Source organism: Maylandia zebra, linkage group LG9 (genome assembly GCF_041146795.1).
Source record: "Maylandia zebra isolate NMK-2024a linkage group LG9, Mzebra_GT3a, whole genome shotgun sequence".
Classification (NCBI taxonomy): Eukaryota; Metazoa; Chordata; class Actinopteri; order Cichliformes; family Cichlidae; genus Maylandia; species Maylandia zebra.
Window position 1 is genome coordinate 23,637,432 of NC_135175.1, and position 22,738 is coordinate 23,660,169.

The 22,738-nt window shown below is 40.8% G+C and overlaps 3 protein-coding genes across 12 annotated transcripts in view; 2 read left to right on the top strand and 1 right to left on the bottom strand.

Moving 5' to 3' along the window:
* esyt2b (extended synaptotagmin-like protein 2b) overlaps positions 1-3,800 on the bottom strand; it is a 43,975-nt gene extending 40,175 nt beyond the window's left edge. For 2 of the 3 annotated variants that reach the window (XM_004546833.4, XM_004546832.4), the window contains exon 1: positions 3,085-3,800. In XM_004546833.4, the coding sequence (XP_004546890.2) occupies positions 3,085-3,486 (402 nt within the window). In that variant the 5' untranslated portion in view covers positions 3,487-3,800. The remainder of the gene's footprint in view (positions 1-3,084) is intronic. The other variant, XM_004546834.4, reaches the window with a different exon arrangement.
* Positions 3,801-4,190: 390 nt separating this feature from the next.
* Positions 4,191-15,967, top strand: dync2i1 (dynein 2 intermediate chain 1). Of its 4 annotated transcripts, none has more exons than XM_076888194.1 (23): positions 4,191-4,423; positions 4,651-4,704; positions 4,806-5,466; positions 5,543-5,610; positions 5,707-5,973; positions 6,081-6,146; positions 6,955-7,008; positions 7,253-7,484; positions 7,623-7,725; positions 7,879-8,008; positions 8,103-8,214; positions 8,297-8,391; positions 8,476-8,605; positions 8,781-8,953; positions 10,264-10,426; positions 11,615-11,728; positions 12,497-12,558; positions 13,056-13,107; positions 13,212-13,272; positions 13,700-13,805; positions 13,909-14,040; positions 15,172-15,395; positions 15,490-15,967. In XM_076888194.1, the coding sequence occupies exons 1-23, from the start codon at positions 4,409-4,411 to the stop codon at positions 15,662-15,664; spliced, it is 3,249 nt and encodes a 1,082-aa protein (XP_076744309.1). In that variant the 5' UTR covers positions 4,191-4,408; the 3' UTR covers positions 15,665-15,967. The 4 variants fall into 4 exon arrangements, 3 of the variants coding, with proteins under 3 accessions (XP_076744309.1, XP_076744310.1, XP_004546898.3); XM_076888195.1 differs by having other exon boundaries at positions 13,706-13,805; XR_013100133.1 differs by lacking the exon at positions 15,490-15,967 and having other exon boundaries at positions 13,965-14,040; positions 15,172-15,309.
* Positions 15,968-17,629: 1,662 nt separating this feature from the next.
* On the top strand, positions 17,630-22,165 carry LOC101473789 (WD repeat-containing protein 97). Of its 5 annotated transcripts, none has more exons than XR_013100134.1 (10): positions 17,630-17,811; positions 18,038-18,097; positions 18,260-18,341; positions 18,445-18,814; positions 19,378-19,610; positions 19,702-19,788; positions 19,900-20,032; positions 21,277-21,442; positions 21,624-21,796; positions 22,029-22,165. XR_013100134.1 is itself a non-coding variant. In XM_076888196.1 (10 exons), exons 6-8 carry the CDS (start codon positions 19,760-19,762, stop codon positions 21,376-21,378), a joined length of 264 nt encoding a protein of 87 aa, XP_076744311.1. In that variant the 5' UTR covers positions 17,630-17,811; positions 18,038-18,146; positions 18,260-18,341; positions 18,445-18,814; positions 19,378-19,610; positions 19,702-19,759; the 3' UTR covers positions 21,379-21,442; positions 21,624-21,796; positions 22,029-22,165. The 5 variants fall into 5 exon arrangements, 2 of the variants coding, with proteins under 2 accessions (XP_076744311.1, XP_076744312.1); XR_013100135.1 differs by having other exon boundaries at positions 18,038-18,146; positions 21,876-22,128; XR_013100136.1 differs by having other exon boundaries at positions 18,038-18,146; positions 21,879-22,128.
* The last annotated feature ends 573 nt before the right edge of the window (positions 22,166-22,738 follow it).

Below are 22,738 nucleotides of genomic sequence, written 5' to 3' on the forward strand. Positions count from 1 at the left end.
CTTGGTTCTATGGTAGGTCTTAAAGGGTTAAGGTCTCATATAATGCAGACAATCTGAGCCCTCTGAACGACACCTCCACACACCTAAGGTCCATCTCAGTTTGTACAGCACATATTGCTCTTTCACTGCTGCTATGTAAGATCAGAGAAAACAAAATGTACAAATAAACTGTGACCACAGGGTTCAAGGAAAACACGACTATATCTACTGCAGCTGTAGTACAGTTCTGTGCCTGTAATATTCACTGGCCAACTTCAACAATGCAATAAATATGTTTGCATTTTCTAATTTACAGCTTATATTCCCTTCATATAAACTGTACGGGTGATAACTTTTCTTTAATAACTCCCTCATTTGTTGAAAACACACACTAATTATTTCAACTTAATATAGTTTAAATACGCTCTGCTACTAAACAACATCATGAAAAACACATGATATACTGGAATTGTTATAAAAAACCCTCAATTTTAAAAGGATAATTTGATTTAAAAAGGCATAAGCAATGCATTCAAGGTCAGTGATGTAAACCGGTGGCAGTTCAGAGCTACGTTACTTTCTCTAACAAGCTAAAGTATTCTAAGCATGAAATAAATGCCACAGCGTGCTGCTTTTGTTGTTTTCCACTGCAAGAGAAACAAGGCAGGCGATAATAGTCTTCACGGTATTCCTGCTGACAAAAAGAGGTGCAGAACATGCTTGTGGAAATCAACAACTTTCAAAATCCCGAGATCTGTGTTCTTTGCACTCCTGATGCATTAAGTCCATTTAAAAGAACAAACCAAAGCACCGTGTCACCCATTTTCTCCCATAAGTAGCCTGATAGCAAGTCAAAATTGCTTTGAGAAATCCAGCTGGGCAGCAAGCCATCTTCTCCGACACTGAACCAAGGTGACTATCTGCCAGTTCAATCAGCTCAGCAGTGCACACGTGTTCAGTGTTTTCAAATTAAATCTGATTCCGTGGCTCAGACAGATAGAGACACATCGCATGTCAGCAGGTGCGCGCAAGCTAGGAATAATGGCCATTGTTTACAACAATGAGAATGAAACTACCTTGGAGAAAAAAGCAAGGACTATATAATGGCAGTTGATGCTAATCTCTATAAAGAAGTAGAAGAAGACAGGGCGATCTATTTGTTGACCTCTAACAGCTGATGCTCTTGCTTTTTTATCTTCATCTTGATATAAAGTTTTGATTCATGTCTGGTATGTTTTCCTCATTATGCTCTATTACAAAATGAAATAGCTGAACAGATACATCAACGCAATGACATCACCACCCTGAATGGCGGTCTACGTGTGAAAAGATTTTTTCATTATTCCTAAAAACTAAGACAGAGCATTCAATGTTGTTTATATCAGATATTAATGACTAATGCCAATAATAATGAGCTCTACATGAAGGCTAAAATATTCAGCTCCAGGTGCCATAACGGTCCATCTTTTATGTACAGTCCTCGGGCCTCACCAAATATGAATGCATTTACCTTTCATTTTATAACCATTTTCTTCATCTAGCAAAATGCTTTTTAAACAAGAAGAGCCATTTTCACCTGAATGCTCAAGGTTTTTCATTCGAAGTCTGTGCCGCTCAGACTGTAAAATTTAGCCAAGAGCTATGTGCAAAACTGTTGTGACGCTTCCACCGACACTTTTAGTGTCAGTAGCTGCCACACCAGCTGACTACTGAGTCACTCTGGACAAATGCAGGTCAGGACATAAACTAAACTGGAGAAACTGGAACTGGCAGAAGTGCATTTTAGCATGGGGTGTGGACGCACAAAAAACCCAACAGTGTGAAAGAAATGTCATCTTTATATGTGTAGTGGGGAGAAATCTGCAGCAGCCAAGATTTAAGAGCTATAACTGGAAACAGTGAAATGTGCTCAGCTTGTCAGGCTGGAGGTTGTCAATCATTGTGAAGCCCCAGAAGATCCATGTTGATTTCCCATGAGGACACAATCCTGCTGCTGGTATGATCACAGTTTCATAAAGAACAGACTTAAAACAGGGGGGGTGCTGAAGCCAATTAATAATTTCTCTTTCCTTTAAGTGGGATGCTTTCCCTCGATCCCATCTAATTCCTCCGCCCCCCTTTAATGGCATCAATGCATCCTCAGCCGTGTGTCAGCAGAATAGGCTTTTAACTTTTAGCGAGGCTGTGCCGCAAACTTCCTCTGAGTCGGATACAGAAAGTCTCCGTTTTGAAGACCGACAAGTTATTCAGTCATTTCATTTAAAGTTTATTTGAGTTTCATTTTTTTGCTGAGAGAATACGGCTCAAATTCACTCAAAACTAATTACATGAATGGTCTGGACCACCCAGACTCTCTGGGGTCCTATAGGAGGGTTCAGTAAAGCAAATTTCTCTTCCCCTTTTGAGTTTTATGGAAGATACAAAGTTTACTCACATATATGATCTTTTACAGTCACATTATTTCTCTCAAGTGACCCCAACCTTTAATGTTGAGACTTTCTAACCCTAAAAGCACTAGTTGTGAGAAAATCCATGTGTGAAAAAAATTAGCCCTCTTCCAAAGCCTGGAATTAACCTGTGAATTTTTTTTCTAAATATAAATTATAACTGTGGAATTATCCACTTTTCATTTGAATTTAGACTGATTAAGTGGGACCCAAAGTATAGCTTCTTACTGGTTTATAAACTGGTTTGCCAAATTAAACCCTAAATTGTTAAACCCAAGGATGGACCTCTGCTCTGTCTTAACATTTTGCCAAGATAACGTGCTGCAGAAATAGACTGACTTACTACAAGTGACATAGCCAGTCTGAATCCCAAAATAACAGAGACCCCGTGGGCATGTTTCCTTCCCAGCGTGGTGTCTCGTTTACCATTGTACCCTGCTGTATTTAGACTGGGGCTCTGGTCTAATGTCACTGCTGCGGAGACAGCTGCCCCATCACAGCTTTACAGCTCAACTCTGCTCTGCTGATCCTGTCAGCTGATTGTGTTTTCTTGGAAGCTCAAAAATATTGTTCACAACAATACTACACGCCCTATTCAGAGAAGTGGCTCAGTTGGGATAAACAGCTCCGTCCTGCTCTGATTCAAATTGTGCCTTACCCATGGTGGTAAATCAGAGGTGGTGAGAGCACATTTGGCACTTTGCTCCTCTTGCTCAAAGAAAGCTATTGCTCGGCTCAGTCGGCTTTGCTTTCCTCCTGTGTTCCTCCTCCACCAGAAAAAGATCACAAGTCCAATAAGCAGCCAGCTGAAACTGAACTCAAAATAACCAAGTGCGTAAATGGGGAAAATGAGCACAAATGTCTTAGCAAAGTGGACCCAGGTCTGGGTCAGCTCGCTGGTGGATGACGCTGGGGTATCGTCGGGTATGGTCGTCTCTGAGGGATGGGGAAAGTTGGGTTGAGGTGGACTCGGCGCAGTGTGCCCGTTCTCTTTGGGTAGAGCTGGGCTAGCATTTTGTGAATGGCTTCCTCGTACATCTGTCATGCTGTCTCTTGACATGTCTCTGTGGCCTCCTCAGGAGAGTGTCCTTAAAATCTGAAAATGCGGAGTGTCACAGCTCCCATGTGCCAGCGGACCAAAGCAGTCTTCATACGGGGATCCTGCTCTCACGTTGGTTCACCTGCACACCAGCCCATCGCCCCGGGAGGAACCGCTGTCGTTCACCGTCTTAGTTTCCACTCTGAAGAGCAGCTCGCGAAGACATTCCGCTGATTAAATCGGTCTGCTTGAGATAGTCCAGTCCACAGCTCTACTTACTCTGCCCACACAGGGTGGGTATGACCATTTCCAAAAACGCACAGGCATCCAGTTGTGTGCGATCCCAGCGGCGTCTCTAGCGCTATGTATAAAGCTAAGACATCGCCATCTGGTGTTTACTAGAGGCAACTACATTGTTATCACTTAGAAAGCGTCAAAGTCCAGTGAAACAGATATTCTTAAAAGTAAATGTTTAAATAGCATCCTGCATTGGCTATATTTGAAAAAGAAATATTGCATTTAATAGTGCCTCGCTAGCTTGTTAGTACAGTATTACCCTTAAACCCGAAATGATGAGCACTGATAAATCGCTACTCAGTCTTTATTGATAGAAATATGAACTCACATACAACTAGACATAACAGGGCGAAACAACTAACGGTTATAATCGTTTAAAGCCCAAAACTTAAGATATTTCGCTAAAACAAAAATGTATGGACAGTATCTTCAGCCGCTGCCATGGCAACTGGCTGTTGATTTCAGCGATTTCTCTGCTGCGGATTGATACGGCTGTTGTCAAGCCGAGGTGACGCGTTCTCCTTGGATTCGGCAAACTGCGCCTGCGCGCTGGGTCTTAACCATCATGGCGGTGTCTCTACAAAAATAAGAGCTAATATTCGGTGATTGAAGACAACCAAGAAAAAAAACAAGCGCCGATGAGAACATGTACACAGATAAGGTACGTGCTTCAGCTCTGACTTTACCGTGTGTGAGCCAAAACTGAGAAGCGTTTATTTTTAGTAGAAAAAGTCGTGTTCGCTATGAATGTTGTCAAACGTTATCTCAAAGAGTGAATGTTATCCCGCTGACTTACATGGGTCTGGTTCGATATCATACAAGTTATATAAAATGGTGTCTTTCAATTAAAATGTCATCAAATGAACCTTAAGAAACGTGTTTGTTTAGAAAATAACAAAGGAAGACACATGGAGACCTGCAGACCTGAGGAGACACATCAGGGTAAGTTGCAGAATTTTCTGATTCAAGCTCGATTTGTAGCAATTAAATGCAACGGTAGATGATTTAATCGTATTTTTATTGGTTGTATTTATTTATTCTAGGAGGAAGAACGCGGTGGTGACGATGCCAGGAGGCGCGATGGCTATGATAGAAGGTACCGTGGTGGGGAATCCGCTGAGAGACGCCATAGGGACCAAGAAAAGGAGTCTAGACGCGAAAAGGAGAGGCTCAGGGAAAGAGAGAGCACAGGGAGAGAGAGAAGAGATGAAGGGAGAAGAGACAGAAGGAAAGAGGGCTCACAAGATAGGAGAGCTGAGAGAGGAAATGAAAGGGAGAAGACAAGGGAAAGGGAGAGATTTGTAGATGTAAGGAAGTATGGTGATGACTACAGAGAAAATAAGGAGACGAGAAGAGACTTAGAGGAAAAACAGGACAGGGAGAGGGATAAGGAAAGACACAGAGATAAGGAGAAAGAGAGGATAAGGGACAGAGATAGACACAGGGAGGAAGACCGTAGTAAAAGAAGGGATGACGTAAATAAGGAAAGAAAAAGAGAGGAGCAGGACAGAGAGCTTAGGAATGATGGGGAGAGAAGAAGACACAAGGAAAGCAGGGAAGGAAGAGGAGCGCAGATAGAACAGCACCACAGGGAGGAGAAAGATCAGCATCGGGAGAGACACCAAAATGAATATGAAGATACAAGGAATGCCAAGGAAGAGAGACAAAGAGACATGAAGCATTTGGAACAGAAAGAGGACAGAGGTAAACATACAGGAGTGTGCCTATTTAGAGTAGCATGTCCATGAGATGTTTAATGTTTGAATGTCTTTGATTTCAGAGTATAAAGAAGAACATAGAAAACGTAAAGAGGAGAGAGAACGGAGGCACAGAGAGAGAGGACATCATGTAAGCTTCCACAGTAATATTAATGTTCACGTATTTGAATTTTTAAGGAATGGCTTTGATTACATACATTCTTACTGGGATTTTCCTGCTATTTAGGAGGAGAAACAGAAGCACGATAGTGAATACAGAGAGCATCGAGGGGAAGAGATCAGACATCATCGTGCTGACAGAGAGTTGGCTGAGAGGGACAAACCCAAAGACAGAAGGTACAAAGAGGGAGAAGACCCAGAAAACAAACACAGGGAGAGAAGGCACAAACATGAAGCTGACGTGGAAAGGAAACACAAAGAGAGAAAGCACAGGGAGGAAGACGATCACAGAGACAAGAGATCATCATCTGGCAAGAGTCATGAGAGGAATGTGGTTAGTTTGCGTGTAAATTTCCCTCATAGCTCTCACAACGCTGATCCAATACTATGGATTATCTGATTGTAAACCCTTTCCTTGCATTATATCCTTTCACAATATAGGAAGTTGACTTGGTTTCTGAGCAGTGGATACCTGCTGTGAAACATGAAGCAGACACAGAGGAGCCTGTAAGATGCTCAGTTTGGTTATAGCCTTCAAAGGCAACAAATGCACTCTTGCATGTCTTTAAACTTCTTTTTTTTTTAGCATGGGGGTGTGTTTCTACTTATTCCATTTATTTCATAAGTCACTGAGCCTAAGGAATATTGTGTCTTGGCACCCTTTGTGGAGGGCCTTTCTGTGCTTGCATGAGAACAAACCAGGTTTAAGCTCAGTCTGCAGCTGGTTTGTCTGTAATGCTCACAGTGAGCATTAGAGAGAAGCAGACACAGGGACCTGTTTCCCACTATGTTGCATCATTTCTCCTAATAAGCATAAAATATACTAAGCAGAATTTCCCATTTGTAGCTATGTAACACAGACACATAGATATCACTCTATTTTTTCTTCATACATGTGTTTTCATTTCTGTTGTTAAATTGTTGACCCGTATTGTATGCCCACACACAGGGTAGCTATTTGGACTCCTGAAACACTTTCTGTGATGCTGGTTTTATATCCAGTACTGACCTTTTGCCAGACAACATGATCAGTTGTGAAATGTGTCACTATCCCTCTTATCACATGTTTCCCGCTCCCAGCCTTTTTCAAACATGTTGCTGACATCAAATTCAAAATGAATCTGCATTTTTTTTGATTGGGCTTAACTTTGAATGTTTTCTAACCGAACTACCTTTAATTACATTAACAATTTGGAAATTATTAGTATTGCATTCAAGTGTTTGGGGAATTGGAGTTAAAGCAACACGAGTCTGTGCACAAATAATCAAAGTTTCTTAAACGATTTTCCCACTTTATGCTTTCTGATCACTTCAGCAAGTTGACAATGATGAAGATTTGGCTGATCAGGATTATGAAGATGATTTTGAGGTAATTACAGAGGCTGCTCTTACAAAATATGCCAGTTTTGATTTTAATTTCAGTGTTGTTTACACATTTCTTTTTGTGTTACTTTGGCATGCTCTAATCGATTTACATTGTAAGAAAATGGTGAGTGGTCGCTTCACGTTTCTTCTTTTAGGATCTAGTTTTTGTTCATCGTGGTTATTTTTCTTGTTTCAAATAAAAACGCGTTGCATGTGCTCAGTGATGAATGGGAATGCTCTATTTAAAGGACTATGAAGAGGATTTTGAGGAACTGAATGAGAGCACTAATGAAGATGAGGACGAGAAGGAGCCATTGCATCCACAGTCGGGTGAAGCAAAGGAGGAGCTTTCAGCACAGCGGAGAAAGGAGATTGAAGCTATTCGGAGAGCCATGGATGAAGAGAATGAGAGAATTGGAACAACAAAGTCCAGACAAAGTACAAGCAAAGAAGAGGAGGAGAGGCCTAAATGGTCCAGAGGTATATTCTTACCAACAATAAATGTTTTAAGCGTGCTTCTTTCTTTGTGTATAACTGAAAGGCACACTCCTGTTAAATCCAGGGTGTTTTGTGCAGGATTATCCTGGATTTAAAGCATCATTACTGCCCTGTTTACAGACACTGAAAAGATCCAGAGCAGAGCCTCCCAACACGGAAAGTTTATCGACTTTGTAGCTGCAAAGCAACGCGAAGTCAGCAAGAAAGTTGCCAGTAAGCAAAAGTACGTTTATTTGCAGAAAACATATTATATTAAATGGACACTTGTGGTCACTTAAGTAATACTTTTCACATAAGCATAAAGCAACCTCAGGCAACCTGACAGTGTGTTTATTATTTAATTAAACCTTGAATGTATATTTGTTGCTGACAACAGGAAGAGAAGTACAGAGCTGCTTCGTTTAATCGATCTGGATTTTTCCATGACTTTCTCCCTTTTGGATCTGCCGCCGGTCAATGAGTATGACATGTACATCAGAAACTTTGGAAATGCAAACACTAAACAGGTTAGCGATTATTTCTGTTGTCTACTTCTTAATCCAAATTATAAAGAGATACTGCATATGTATTTATAACACGTGAGATCGTCTTCTCTTCTAGGCTTACGTTCAGTGTAATGAGGATAACACAGATCGAGACATCCAGACAGAGGAAATAGAGATGTCTGAGAAGTGGACGCAGCATCCTCCGGAGCGCAGTGGAGCATGTGGGGGTAATAAAACAATAAGCTTCTGATAAGTTAAGTGTGTAGGCTATATGGTGAGTTTATTAATAGAATTTCCCTGCACTGACAGATCCAAACCTCTCTAAGGAAGCACGAGACAAACAAAGAAGTGAAATGAACTATGATTCACAGCGTCTGGCATCATTTCTTCGCTCAGCCTCACAGGTCTTTAAACTATTTCTTAGAAGTGTATGCATGAAGAACTTTTTGTCTTGTTGTTAGTTCTCACTGCTGTCATTCCAAATCAAGGTCATGGTTGTCCTGCTGGAAGAGGATCAAGCTGAGAGAAAATCCCTGGAGAAACTGAGCACTCAGTCAGACACGTTGTCTTTCAGCGATGGAAGTTTACAGCTCATCACTGAGTTGCCTTTTCTTTATGGTACAAAGTCCAACCAGAGAAACTCATTTTGTTTGTTTTTTTGACTTGTATCTTGCTCTATTCTCATTGCTAGTTTGTTAGTTGTTACTTGTCCTCTGTGGCAGCAGTAGCAGCCTCTCAAAAACTCAGACAGTTCTTCCTATTAGATGTTCATGTTTTGTCTTGTCAATTGCAGATCGCCAGATTAGCATGCTGCACTTTTCTCAGGTCCAAAAGCATACCATGCTGTCAGTTCACATGCCCACGACTAAACCCAACGCCAAGCATCTTGACAGCTGTACCATCATCTGCATCTGGAACATCTGGGAGCCATCCAGGCCTCAGAAGATCCTTGTTTATGAGTCTGAGGTGACATTTACAACTTCTAGTATTCAGTTTTATACAATTTCTAGAGTTTGGTATCAGCCGATTATTAGCCAATTGCAAAGTGGATATTTAAAAAGTAATATCAGACATGAGAGAAACACCATTCAGCCATGTAAGGAGTTTTGATATTGTTTGTACACTAAAGGGCACTCTTCAACTTCCCTGTTGGCTGCACATTTGTCACAAACAATAACCACCAGTCAGGCAGAGCACGAATGAGTAGCAAAATAAATACACATGACAAATATCAGTGAAACTTACGGAAGCTTGTTTCTGCCAATGAATAAAAAATTTTTGCCAGCCGAAAGAAAAAATTTGGGGGTTTTCATCTCAAGATTTCCCCTTATTAACTCAAACCTCTGAAAAAAATAATGTACAATTGAGAAAATAACCTGAAATTTTAAATGAAAAAAAAATTCAGTGGCAGAAAAACAATGGTTCATGTTTTATGTCTCTGAAAGAAAGGAAAAAATATCATATTATATATGGGAATATCAGATTTGGAATCAACAAATCGGTATCAGTCTTAAAAATCCTGTGTCAGTCAGGCTCTATTTATTTACTCTCCAGAGCATTATTGTTTATCATGAATAAAAATTAAGCTGTGTTAAACTGTAGCTTTTTTCTGCATCACTTAATCAGAGGAGCCTAATCAGTCTTGAAATTCAGTGAGAAGCATCAGTGCTTTGTTTGCCCTCCAGAAATCAGCAATCAAATCAGGCTTGTCTTACATGTTGGTCACATCAGAAGGGTAATTGCTTGTTGTAATTGTTCCTCCTTCTTGGGTGACCCACATACGGACAGCAGTCCCGTTACCTTCGTCCCACTACGTTCAAAAGTTAACACTGCATGACCTTTACTTTTCTAATAGATGTGAGGAAACCTAACCTATAACTCTCTTTTGTCTGCACGTTGTCCCACAAAAACATCTGTCTCACATTAACTTCAAATTTGGTTAAACTTCCTCAGCATGTACAATCTTGTTGTAAATGATCAAAGACAAACCCCATAGTTGTTTAACATGATACTTTTTCATTAGAAAAATCTGTAAAGCCTCCATCAAACATTATTTGCAATATTATGAAAAGACCGTAAGGATGGAAAATAAACATTTGATTTGTCCTTACGTGTCTAAATGGCGATATTTACTTCAGCTCTAATGAGGAATGTGAATCTGTCCTTCTAAGTGCAGCTGATGTTATTTGTGGACTTGGCATATCGCTTCTTAGTGAAACCAAAGCCACTGAACCTCTAACATCTACACTAATCCCCTGTCGTTTTCTTTGTTCCAGATCCAGTGTTGCTGTTTCAGCCCTGGAAAGGTCACGCTGGTGTTTGCAGGCACATCAGTCGGCTCTGTGGTGCTGTGGGACCTTAGGGAGCATTCTAGTAACCACTATAGCTTAAAGATGGGGGAGGAAGAGTGGACATTCAGGCAGCCTACCTTCTCCACTGGTATGTCAGCAGGGAATTAAATTCCAGCTGTGCCAAATAGGGCTGCCACAAGCATTATTTTGATAGTCGACTAATCAGATCATGTATCCATTAGATGTACAACGTACAGCTTATTGCACCAGCAGCATCTGCTCTTATATAACTATCATTAGCTTACAGCTTTTAGTGTTTAAGGTAGGTGCTAACTAAAAATAAAGACAAAATGATAGTTTATTAAATTTAAATGAAATTTGCAGATTGTTTCGGTGAAGTTTAATAAACTCCTTGCTATCTAAAATATAACAGGACACCGGAGTATTTTCTCCAGCATCTCACACTTCTGATAATCAGCTGTCTGCTTGATGTTTATTCAGCTGTGTAAAAACTATAACTTTAATCTCAGCCAAACCGATTTACTCAGGAACAAATAAATACTGAAAAAAGACAAACAATAACATTTTTAAGTTATCTAAGTGACTTATATATGTTTAACCTGAGTAGTGAAAGACGGCGGTGGGTTTGAAAACGATTTGCTGGGAGTCCGGTGTTCTCACGGGCTCCAGTGAGCCTTGCCCCCGGCTAGCTATCGAGCTAGTGGGTAACAGAGGTCTCAGAAAACGTCAGAGCACTTTTGAAAATATGTGGTGTCTTGATAAACTGAGCAGATATTTGAGGTTTACACGGCTACATTCTCGCTTGAAAATATGTTAAACGTTTATTTTGTGACCCAGAAAGAATAATAAGAGTAATATTAAAACTAACTAGCTGCCGCCATTGTTGACAACTGAGCTGGGACAGAGCTACTTCTTCTTCGGGGTTTAATCCTACTACTTATTCCTGTGTCTTTTGGGATCTTACAAAGCTTCAAACAACGCGTCGACTATTAAATTAGTCGTCGACGAATTTGATAGTCGACGTAATCGTGGCAGCCCTAGTGCCAAATATATAAAAAAAGCATTTTTATTTCTTTCCTCTTACACCTAACATTTGTTTCCAGACTGTTATTCATCTTTTTATTTTAAGAATATAAATCCCTTTGAACTTACACAGTGACACAAATTTCACTCTTTGCACCCGACCTAAGGAAAAATGAATGTCAGCGCTCCCCTGCCCTCTCTCACATAAACTTGAGAGGCTGATTGTTTTTTGCTTTGGTTTTTGAACTCGAGTTTTGCAGCTATCTTCTTATTTGTCACCTTTTCAACACAGATGCAGTGTTGGCCGCCTCAGGCCATTTGTCATCTGTGACCTCTGTAGAAGTTGTCCCCTCTGCACTAGCAGGGGAGCTGAGGGCAGACGTTCCACTGTTGGCATCCGAGGAAGGTATGAAATGATTAACCAGAGGTGTGAATGTTGCTATATGTTTTCTGCCATTCATGTTTCTTCATATTTTGCCAGGAAAATGGGAAATAGTTGCAGCGATTAGCACAATTCTAATGAGCTTAAAAGTCAATATTCATATGAATATTCACTCAGAGACAAGGCATACCCCAGCCATGTATCCATGTTTCTCTTCCTTAAGAATGGCTTCTTGATAGCAGCTTTGCTTAGACCATTTCTAATGAAGCTACAGCAATCACCTTATTGATCACTTTGTTGGTGGAAAAATACTATTTTATACCTGTCAAACTGTGTTATCTTTAGAATTTTTCATAGATTCGGCTAGAGAAATGGGGACACTATGTGTTTTTCTGACAGGCAGCTACTAACAAAGTAACTAATTAACAATTAAAAATGGTTCTTTGCTAAGTTGTCTGTTATGTGTAGACACAAGGCCAGTTGATCCATTGAGTTCGGAGCCTTTTTATGCTTCTGTGATTCATAGGTCAGTGCTAAGTGGCTAAGCAAGCAAAAGAAAAATCCTCTGAAAAGGGTCAGTACTGGGACAAGTACTGGACTGAAAATGAGTGAGAAAGCAGCCATTAACCAAAGAAAAGCTGTCCTTCAGAAAAACCTGGAGCTTATTGCACTTTAAAAACATTACAACAAAGTGTGGCTCCTTGGAAGCAAGACATACAGAAATGGAGAGTGTCCTGAGACTTTTGCACAGTACTGTTTATTTAATTAAATGATGTTCTTTTCCAATTGTAGAGTCATCAGGACTGTCATTCCAGCTGGCTTCTTTGGATGAAAGTGGAGTTTTAAATTTTTGGGTAGGTTGAGCAACTAAGTAGATTGTACATATTTTACATGTATGTTTTTTTTTTCTTTACAAGGAGCAGGAGTTGGGAGTGGATTTTATTAGAGAGGTCATGGAGAGAGATACATGAATTGGAAAGTTTGGAAAGCCCACTGAGGATTACTGATGTTATTTTAGATTCATTGTGACTTGCATTCCTCCAGGATATAAAATATGTCCATAAGTATTCATTGTTCCAACGATTCTACATCTGTTTTATACTCTTAAAAGAGTCACTGCAGGGCAGATGGGTGGTACAATGACCAAAAGAAAACGTGCTAAACTAAGTGTAATTAATGAGATTTTTGTGGGGAAAATAGTTTTTGTTGTTTCTATTGTTTCTTATCTTCAGTTCACTAAAATTCCTATCATTTTAACTCAGTGGTAGGGGGATCGGTTTCTGAAGTTTGGGGACAGCTGCACCGTAAAAATGTGAATTGCCTGTCATGATTTCTCCCATGTGTCCTGTAGGTGGTGGTAGAGCTCCCAAAAGGCAACGAGGCAGGCTCTCCAACAGATCTGGGTAACGCAGTCACAGTATTTCTTTGAGTGGGCTCACCTTTCTCACACATGTGGCATTGCTTTCAGCCCCGCTTCTTTCTTTTTTCCCCCTCTCCCCTCTTGCAGGCCTCCGGCCTGGCGGCAAAGTGAAGTTGCTTCACAGCTCGTCCGTCCTCGCTGCTGAGAGGTGAGATTGATAAATGGCTCATGACGATCATCTGTCACTGGCAGCCGCAGGGCTTAAAATACACCGCAGAGTCTTGGCCCAGTGGAACACAGCTGTTATGTTGTTGCCACTCAATCCTGTTTGTTACATGCTGCATGCTCTTGATTTTGTCACCTCAACATTTGATGGAAACATACCTGCGCTCTTATACATGTGTTACGCAGAGAGGTGTGGTGAGGAAAACCTCAGACATCACTCTGTCTTAACTGAAGTATTTACTTTATTGTCTCTTTCCAATCTCTTGCACATGCAGACAGCAACTTCCCCATATGGCCCACCAATGTGATGCAGTGTTGTCTTCCAGTTTGTTCCGTTGTTGTTTGTTTGGGAGTAATCTAACTTCTGACCTGTTGTTTTATTTTTCCTCCCTCTATGCCTCTTTTCAAAGTCTCAGGGGGTCACCGCGAGATGTAGTTAAAACAGGGCCGCTGCACACGCTGCTTTTAAAATTCCTTCCAACAGACTCCAATCATTTCTTTATTGGCACCAACATGGTGAGCTTAATTCATGTAATTTCAAATGAATCCTCTCAAATATTAAAAAAAAAATTATACTCCTGTAATTTAGTGAAAGTGTACTAATGTGACTTGTGTGTAGGGGCTGGTCCACCATGGAACGAGTCACGGTTTGAAAGCACCCCCCAAATTTTACAGGTTTCAGGAGGTTGAAGTGCAGCCTGTCGATGTCACCTCAATCCACTTTTCTCCCTTCAGACCACACTTGTTCTTGGTGAGAGTCATGCTTATTTACATCACATCTATTTTGGGAAATATGCAGACCGCTTAGATTAGCTTAGATAAAATGAGTAGGGACAAGAAATGTACCTGCAGCTCTTAAGCTCAAAAATGAACACATCCTGTTATTGTAGTGTCTTTACGTTACAATATAAAGCACCTTGAAGCTACTCTGGTTGTGATTTAGTGCTATATATACTAGGGCTGTTCGATATAACGATATATATGGGATGACGATATAAAAACGTCTATCGTTTCATTTTACACTATCGTTTGTTTCGTGGTGTCGCAAAATAAACTGTTTACGGCAATATTTTTTTCATCGTTTTGATGGTCACTGTAGTGGCGATATTAATTTCTTAAAGTTCTCTCTTTCTCTTATATTTTATATAACCACACTACAGACGGACAGGCGCCTGTTTTTATGCGTTGTGGTTAGCAACAACGACGGTAACAGCATCGCGTGTCTGCTTGTTTATGTTCCACATAAACCTTTCACAATAAAGCTCAAGATCCTGTTGAGACTTTTCAAAATAAACTGAATCACGTGAAAGAGCAGATTATTTACGGATGAGAAGTAAAAAAGAGCCGCCAGGTGCTAAAAAAATAAACCTTAGACTCAAACGTTAGAACAGGCTTTTCCCCGCCGCACGCCGTGTAATAAATACTCACGAAGAAAACGGCGGCCGTTACAACTTATGCCTAAAAACGTATAGTTTCATCATGCATCGGTTAAAACACTCGACTCCAGCTACATGACGCAGCAGGAAACACTTCCCGCAAGTCGAGCTGCCTGAGATTCACAGAATTTACAGAAAATGTTACATTTTTGTGATTTATATCGTTATTGGACGATAGAATTCTTATATCGGGATATGAGATTTTGGTCATATTGCACAGCCCTAATATATACATAAAACTGACTAGAACTGTAAATTCAGTTTGTATAAAGAAAAAAAGGTGGGTGAGTAACTGAATATGTTGAGTGACTAGTTTTTATAGAGAAAAGAAAAGTTTGGAGTTTCAAAGGAATGGCATGCAAAGACTCAAGAAACAAAACCATGGAGATTTATACCACTGTAGCCTCGAAAGGGTATATTTCAAATATTCGCTGTCCTTGTTTCAGGTGGGTTGTGGCAATGGCAGCATCAGGCTGCATGCAGTCAGCCATGAGCAGCCTGTGGCACAGTGGAAGAACAGTACAGCTGGCGAACCGGTGGTCTCCCTGCAGTGGGCCCAGACCAGAGCGACGGTCTTCTGCGTACTCGATGCTGCATGTAACCTCCACATATGGGACCTGTTGAAAGATGACACACAGCCTGTGGTCACTGAGAGAATGAGTGCTGACAGGTAATGTCACACACACGCAAGTGATAATTAAGCAAATTAGTTTATATTTGTCTTATATGGTTTTTGTTTTTTTCTTCATTTTTTCCATTGTCAGGGTGACAGACATGGCTTTGTTTGGACAATCTGGAAAACAAAACACATATTCAGGAGTAGCACTGGCACATGAGTCAGGGAAAATCGAAATGCAGTATTTCAAAAGAAGTTTAACTGTGTCCAGCACTGCAGAAGAGGAGAAGCTGTTGGAGAGAATGACGACTGAAGCCTTTTGAAATGTGCTGTTCGTGAGAGCAAATACATCATTTCATAACCCTGTTTTCTGTTGCAGTTACTTTCTATAATAGAAGTCCTATTTTTTTGTTTTGTTTTATTTGAGCCAATGTCACCACGCACTGAAACAAAATTAACATAGTTGTGAGAAGGATGTAATTAAATACCAAGGATCTTCCACATTCATTACCATAAATATAGTATATAAAACATATGCACATTTGCTGGTGTAAATATTTGTACTTTTTGTTTACATGGAATATTTCTATGATGTTTCGTTTTATATAATAAACTATATATAGCTGTGCTTGTTTTGTTGAATGGTTTGGTGAATTTTTCCCATGGAGAGTGAAGTGCTTAAACTCCTGCAAACACAAACAAAACCAACAAATAATTTCAGTTTGATTGTATTTTATCTTAAAAAAATTAAAATTGGCTAAGAAGCAAAATTTAGAAGAATTAATAATAAAAGTTTCTTTTGCTTTTGAAAGGGTCCCAGAGGAAATGTAAAAAAAAAAATCACAATATTTTGATTTGGTTGTAAATTTTCTGTTGAAAATATTATTTCTAAAATATCAACTTAAAAGTAGTAAAAATGATCATAGCTAAGTCTAAAAACTGCTGCTGCGATCAATAAAATTAGAAGTCACCAAGTCCTGATGGGAGACACCACACAGTGTTTGAGAACAACAGGGTTAAGGTTGTCTGGGACAAACAGCTTCCGGTTAATCAGCATGATATAGTGGCATCATAGACTGAAGGTCAGTTGGATCCGATTTCTAAGGTAAAGTTCAGCGTGGTTGCAGTGGTAATAGAAACATTAGTGGCTGTAACCCCCAAACTGGAAAAGTGACTCCCACAAATTCCAGGCACAACATCAGAGGTCTTTTTCTCGAAGTGTGCAGTCTAGGAACAGCTAAGATACTGCACAGGACCTCTAAAAAAAACACACCACAGAGCACCACACTTTCTACGCTACTTATTTAATTATACGTTAGGATTTTAACAATATTGGCAGCTATGCTCTGCAAATACCAGACTTTTTAATTAGTAAATATCTGTATAAGCAGTATTAGTCTGGCTCTACAAGTGAAAGCAGCGTATGTTTTGACATCTTTTCGGACTGCATGCTTTAGGGGTCGCTATAGTGCATCATCTGCCTCTTTCTCACCCTACCCTCAGCCTCCCCGTCTGTCACACCAGCCCCTCTGCATGTCCTCCTTCACTACATCCACAAATCTTCTCTGCAGTCTTCCTCTTTTCTACAATCCCCTCCATATTCAAGATTCTTTGCCCAGTATGTCTGCTATCCCTAGTCTGCAGATGTCCAAACCATCTCACCCTTGCCTTTCTGACTTTGTCTCCAAACTGCTGGCCTGTTCTAAAGTTGTATGAGTGGAAAACAGTCTTGTGTAGAAGAAGATCGTGATGGAGTGCCCAAGAGCAACAAACACAAGTACTGTGCTCTTTCCCAACCTGAGGCTGCTGTCCCAAAGGTCTGGCACTCTGATGTAAGTAAATAGAGACAACAAACCTTTAAACACCTGTCAACATAATGTAGTCCCTTGCAACAGTAACTCAAATTAAGTCATTTTTATGTATATAGTTCTAACTCATAACAAGATGCTTTACACTGTGAGTTAAAGATCCTACAATGTTAGAAGGGAAAAAATCCAACAACAACAAAACTGAACATTTTGATGTGAGCAAAGATGAAATTTCGTGAACACCTGTGTTATTTTGCAGTAGATTGCTGAGGTGTGCTTAATAAAATAGCCCAAGGAGAGTAAGAGGTAGGAGACTGATATCTTTCAAACTTTCATGATGAATTTGTCCATGTGGCGGGGCGTGGCCTGCGGTGCCGTGCAGAGGAGGCGGACGCACCTGCACGGCATCCGCAATCATGCCCCGTCGAATTAAATATTGTACTGGGTCCTGTGGTTGGGTTGTTGTTGTGATAATGTTGAGCGGGCAGCGGGAGAGCTGCAGCTCTGTGAGCATTATGAACATTGTGAACAGCAACCGTGTGAGTCAATAAAGTATGCTGCAAAGCATGGATTTGCACCCGGGTCTGCCGTGGTCGTTTACAGTCCACTCCCCACCTGATGCGACAGATGACTGCCCCTTCCTGAGGCTGGTTCTGCTAGAGGTTTGTGCCTAGTAAAACAGTTTCTCCTTCCCACCGTAACCAAAGTGCTTGCTTCAAAAGGGGTCATCTGATTGTTGGGGTTTTCTCTGTTTCATTGTAGGATCTTTACCCTACAATATAAATCCCCATGATGCAACTGTTGTTGTGATTTGGTGCTATATAAATTCAACTAAAATGAACGGAATTGAATTTTTGAACATAAATATTGACAAATTATGTTTTACAGTGATGTCACTGCATTCAGCTGGACTGTTTGATGATTGCTCTCCGTGACCTGTCCATCAAGGTATGGATTTTAAACTGGTGGCCACATAGGACCCTTTTAGGCCATAAAGGTATATTATGACTGAACTGCTCCATATATCTACTTCTGCCTGTCTCTGATTGGTTATCACCTTAATTTTCTTACATTTCTTGTCTGTTGTTTTTGTCTTTACATGTGGTAAAGTCCTTGTTTTACCGCTCTGGATTAAGGATGCTAATGTCTTCCTCAGTGGATGGTACCATCTGCCGCTGGGATCTGGATAAGTGTAATGAAACTGACTGCATCCATATAGATCAGATCAGAAAAGCCCTCTATTGTGAATAGCAAGTACTAGAAAAGAAGACACCTTCATCTCTTTTTCAAAGCAGGGGCTGCACTTCTGGACCATCAGAAGACTGTACACCATCCACTCAGAGGTGATGAAGGCTCCCCATTGAGACAAATTAAAGTCCCGTCAGTTGCTGCTCCTTACCCTATGCAAGTCCTTCTGCATCAAGGGGGGACAGAAATATCACTCTGGTGGCTGCAGAAACTGGAGCAGTGTTGACCTCTTTCAAGGCAAGGAACAGGATTTTGTGTGATGACTACTGCCTGCACGAAGAGATTCTGTTGGCCTTGACTGAGGCAGTCACGGTGCTTCAAGCCAACACACTAAGTAATCAAATCACTTGATGGAGGAATGGAAAGGCCAGGGACCCTCGAAGGACATTGAAAGCTTGATAGAAAATGATGATGCAGGTACTCTGACAATCCCTGGCCCAGCTTGGCAATATACAGCTATGTGGTAGACAAATATGTGTAATATATCTATATCACTAAAGCACTTCTGGATGGATGCAAACTGCATTTCGTTGCCCTGTACCTGTGCATGTGCAATGACAATAAAGTTGAATTCTATTCTTCTAAAGAGAGAGCTTTAGAGCAGTGGAGGTTACAGGAGACGAGGGGTTGCAGTCTCAGAGACGAGGCAGCACTCAATAACCCAAAGAACAAGTGAGCATTGTCAGTACAAAGAAAATACTCGATGGTGCTATAGAAAACTCCGGGATTGCCAGAAATCGAATATATTTCTGTGTCTGAGACAGGTTTTTGATCTTTCTTGGTAAAAGGGGAGGCTGTGTGAATAATGAATAATGGAAAGGTGTTATGCCGGATGCCAGCATACAATGGTCAGAGAGTCACCACCGTGCAGGTGGATGTCGACAACAAGCAGCTACCTCCCCTCACAAGTATTTACAAATGCAATGCCTTTTTTGAATAATTATCACTCATTACCTGATGACTGTATCCCAATCGCCAAGGTGAGGACTTGACATTGGTGGTCTGGAGGGTTAATCCCTACATCCAGAAGTGTCTCACTCGACAACTAAGCACTACAGCCAGCCTCTAGCCCACCTGGCAGCACTGAAGTCCCAACTGGCTGCAACCTTTCAAGAGCCCAATGACAGCTCCTACGGCTTAAAGCATGTCAGTCTGTTGACTCAAAGCCAAACAGATTTTAAGCCTGAAGAAGGAGATTCAGACCACTTAACAGGTCACAGTTTTTATTGCAAGTTACATGCAGAGTTATGTTGTTGTTGTTGTTTCTGTATGTCTCTATGTGCATGTTTGCTTGTGTCTTGCAGGACTGTGCTTCCCCATCTGAAGGTATTTGTTTCCAGCAGTCTGGATAAGAAGGGGCAAATGTGGGATGAAGAGAATCGCCTCCTCAGGTTGGTGATTATTACAGATGTGAGGAGCAGCCTTTCAGTCCGAGCCTTTGTGTGTATTTCAGACAGGTACGTCTATGTTCTTCAACCTCTTTGTGGGTGTTGCTCCTCCAGGACGCTCCAGCTGAATGCGGTGCCTGAACGCTTGGCGTACAGCGTGTTTGGAGGAGATGTGTTCCTGGGCATCAGAGAGGGCCTGTACGTGATGAGCTGTACAAAGTTCCTGCCACCCAACTACCAGCAAACAGTAAGACATTCACCTGGAGAGCTGGCTGTGTGGCTGTGGCTATAATGGAGTGTAATTTGGACTTTTTCATAGCTAACTAATAGTAAGACTCAGATATTTCATATTAAAGATAATGCAAAACAGTGGCCTTATTATCTGTGAGCATTGTTGGTGGAAACAGGACTTCTAGCAGAGATAAAGACGAGGAAGCCATCAGTGATGGACTGAGGGGAGACATGCAGCAAGAGGTGTGTGTAAATGATAGGACTTGAATGTCTAACAGTTGCATTTTATTTCAGATATCTCAGCTGTTTCCTTTTCACCTTTGTTTTAGTACATATTGGTGACTTTAAATAACAGCCTGGAAGCACTTCTGCAAGATGCAGTAAAGAGCAAAAAAGGGAAACTTCCAAGTACAGCGCAAACCAGGAAGGAAGCATTTCAGCGCTACATGAAACTAATATATGGCCTGCTACTGAATATTAAGGTTCTTTCCTCACTTATCTAGTACTGTAAAGCAAATGCAAAAGCTTACATTTACAGTCAGCAAACTTCAAGCTTTCCACTAGACCAAGATAGTTGCTCTAGTGGAGCAACCCAAACCTAGATCGACTCCATTTCGTGGTCAATTCAGGACCCCATAACCACCTCCACCACGGGAAGCCTCACCTGAACTGCCAACGTTCCTTAAAGAGTTCGTAGAGATGGAATGGTTTTGTGATTTGTACCCTGACAAAAAGGTAGTGCAACAAAAATGGACTGCCATGCACAGTAATAACATTTTTATACTGAGGTGTGCATGTGTGTGTCTGAGAGAATCCCAAACACGCTGTTTCCAGAGAACTCCTTAGATCTGCTCAAATATCTGCAAATCTGCAGCATCTCATTCAAGATATTGATCCTCGCATCAACAAAGGCCCTGCACAGCCGGGACTCTTACAGAACAGACGAGCTATACCAAGGCCTCACTGACTGCGTGCACACATTTGTGAAGCCTCATATGGCACAGCAAGAACCAGACTTTGCAGTTTACAAGTAGAGGATTATTAGGTTGTGATTAATTTTATGTGTGTTTGAGTCAGCTGTGGAGCTGTGCTTACTGAGATCTTAAATCTGTTGATGCATCTGAAACCTGCAGGCTGTGAGCTGATAAATTCTTTTAACTCTTCTAGCCTATAAAGAACTAGGGGTTGGGTGAGTTTTCACTGCTAAAACAAGTAGTTTTTGTTTGTATAGCTAAAATCTTTTTTTTCTGATTTTAACAGGAAGACAGTAATGCGCGTGCTGACAGAACTGAACGTGGAGGTCTAGCAGTGGCTGTGGCCCAAGGTGGACACTTGGGACTCGGAGCTGGAGGAACAGTGTGACACCTGGAAGAGTCTCCACAGTAAAGCAGAATGATGGCTGGACTTGTGGTTCTCAACATACAAAGTAATTTATTGATTTGAAATGTTTCTGTCTTTGGTTAGAGCTGACATATTTTCAGTATTTCAGTGTGACAAAAGATCAGATCAGTTCTGAGGTCATTTACTGTGACCTCAATTGCTTTAATGTTTTTGACTGCTAGTGTAAGCGGTTAACTACATTCCCACTTTCATTTCCAAACCACCAGGAGCATAGCAGGTATCTCTACCTGAGCAGTAACACCAAGTGGACACCCCCGGCATGCAGTGTGGTTGAAGTGATCAATTATTTCTGCTGTGTGCAAAAGGACGAGCACAACAAACCCAGAAATGCCACACCTCCTGGTCACAAAAACACAGTGCTTTTGCCTATTTATCACAGGTATGTGAAATTAGTGCACATATTAGTTTCACTTCTTCACTGTAAGCTAAAACATTTCATTTCTGATATTTTATTTTAGTAGATTTCAACCAATTCTTCGCCTAGAAACATTCAACATGTTCAGAATACAGAGAATGCCAGCGGAGTTGTTACTGAACTGTAACAAAAAATTCTCATTAAATGGGGTGATTTACATTCAGAAAATAACCGTCTAATGTTGATCGTCATTCAGGTTGAATTCTGCCTCCCGTGCGACACCGTCCCATCCTCATGCAGTTCCCCAATTTCATCACTTTGCCGTTAGAAGAAGACTGGTGGAAGGTCTTGACTCAGTCCTATTTTATTCAAGAGCAGTCTTGGGTAGAGTACTACAGATGATGCCTTTCAATCTGTAACAGACTGTAACAACCCCATTAGGCTCAGTAACCCACCTTTGTTGTAAATCAATTTCCAACAGCCGAATAATATCCTTGGCTTCATAAGTGATTTATTCTGTGACTTTCAATGTATAAGTGCATCTGTGATGCACATAAAGCTGATTTGGCGCACTTATTTCTTAATGCTGGTGACTGAAAAGATTTGATTATAAATATTTTTAAACAAACATTCAAGGAACACAGTAATGCGGCTTCGAACAGCAGAGACGCAAGACAGCATGACTTAGTGACTACAAAAGGTACAAACATGATGATATAACAGGATAGTAAGCAGTAACTATCCTGTAGTTTTGGTTGCACATACATCTGCTGATCAGACACTATGTGAATGAATTGTATACAAAAGTATTTTGCTGCATCCCAGCTGTAACCTGATTATTAAAACGCCAGTGATCACCAGTACGAATCCTGCACTGACTTATGCTGTACTAACACTTATAAAGTCAACAAGCAAATCAATTAAATTAGTGCAGCATGTTCTGACTGAATGACAGATTAGTGTCTG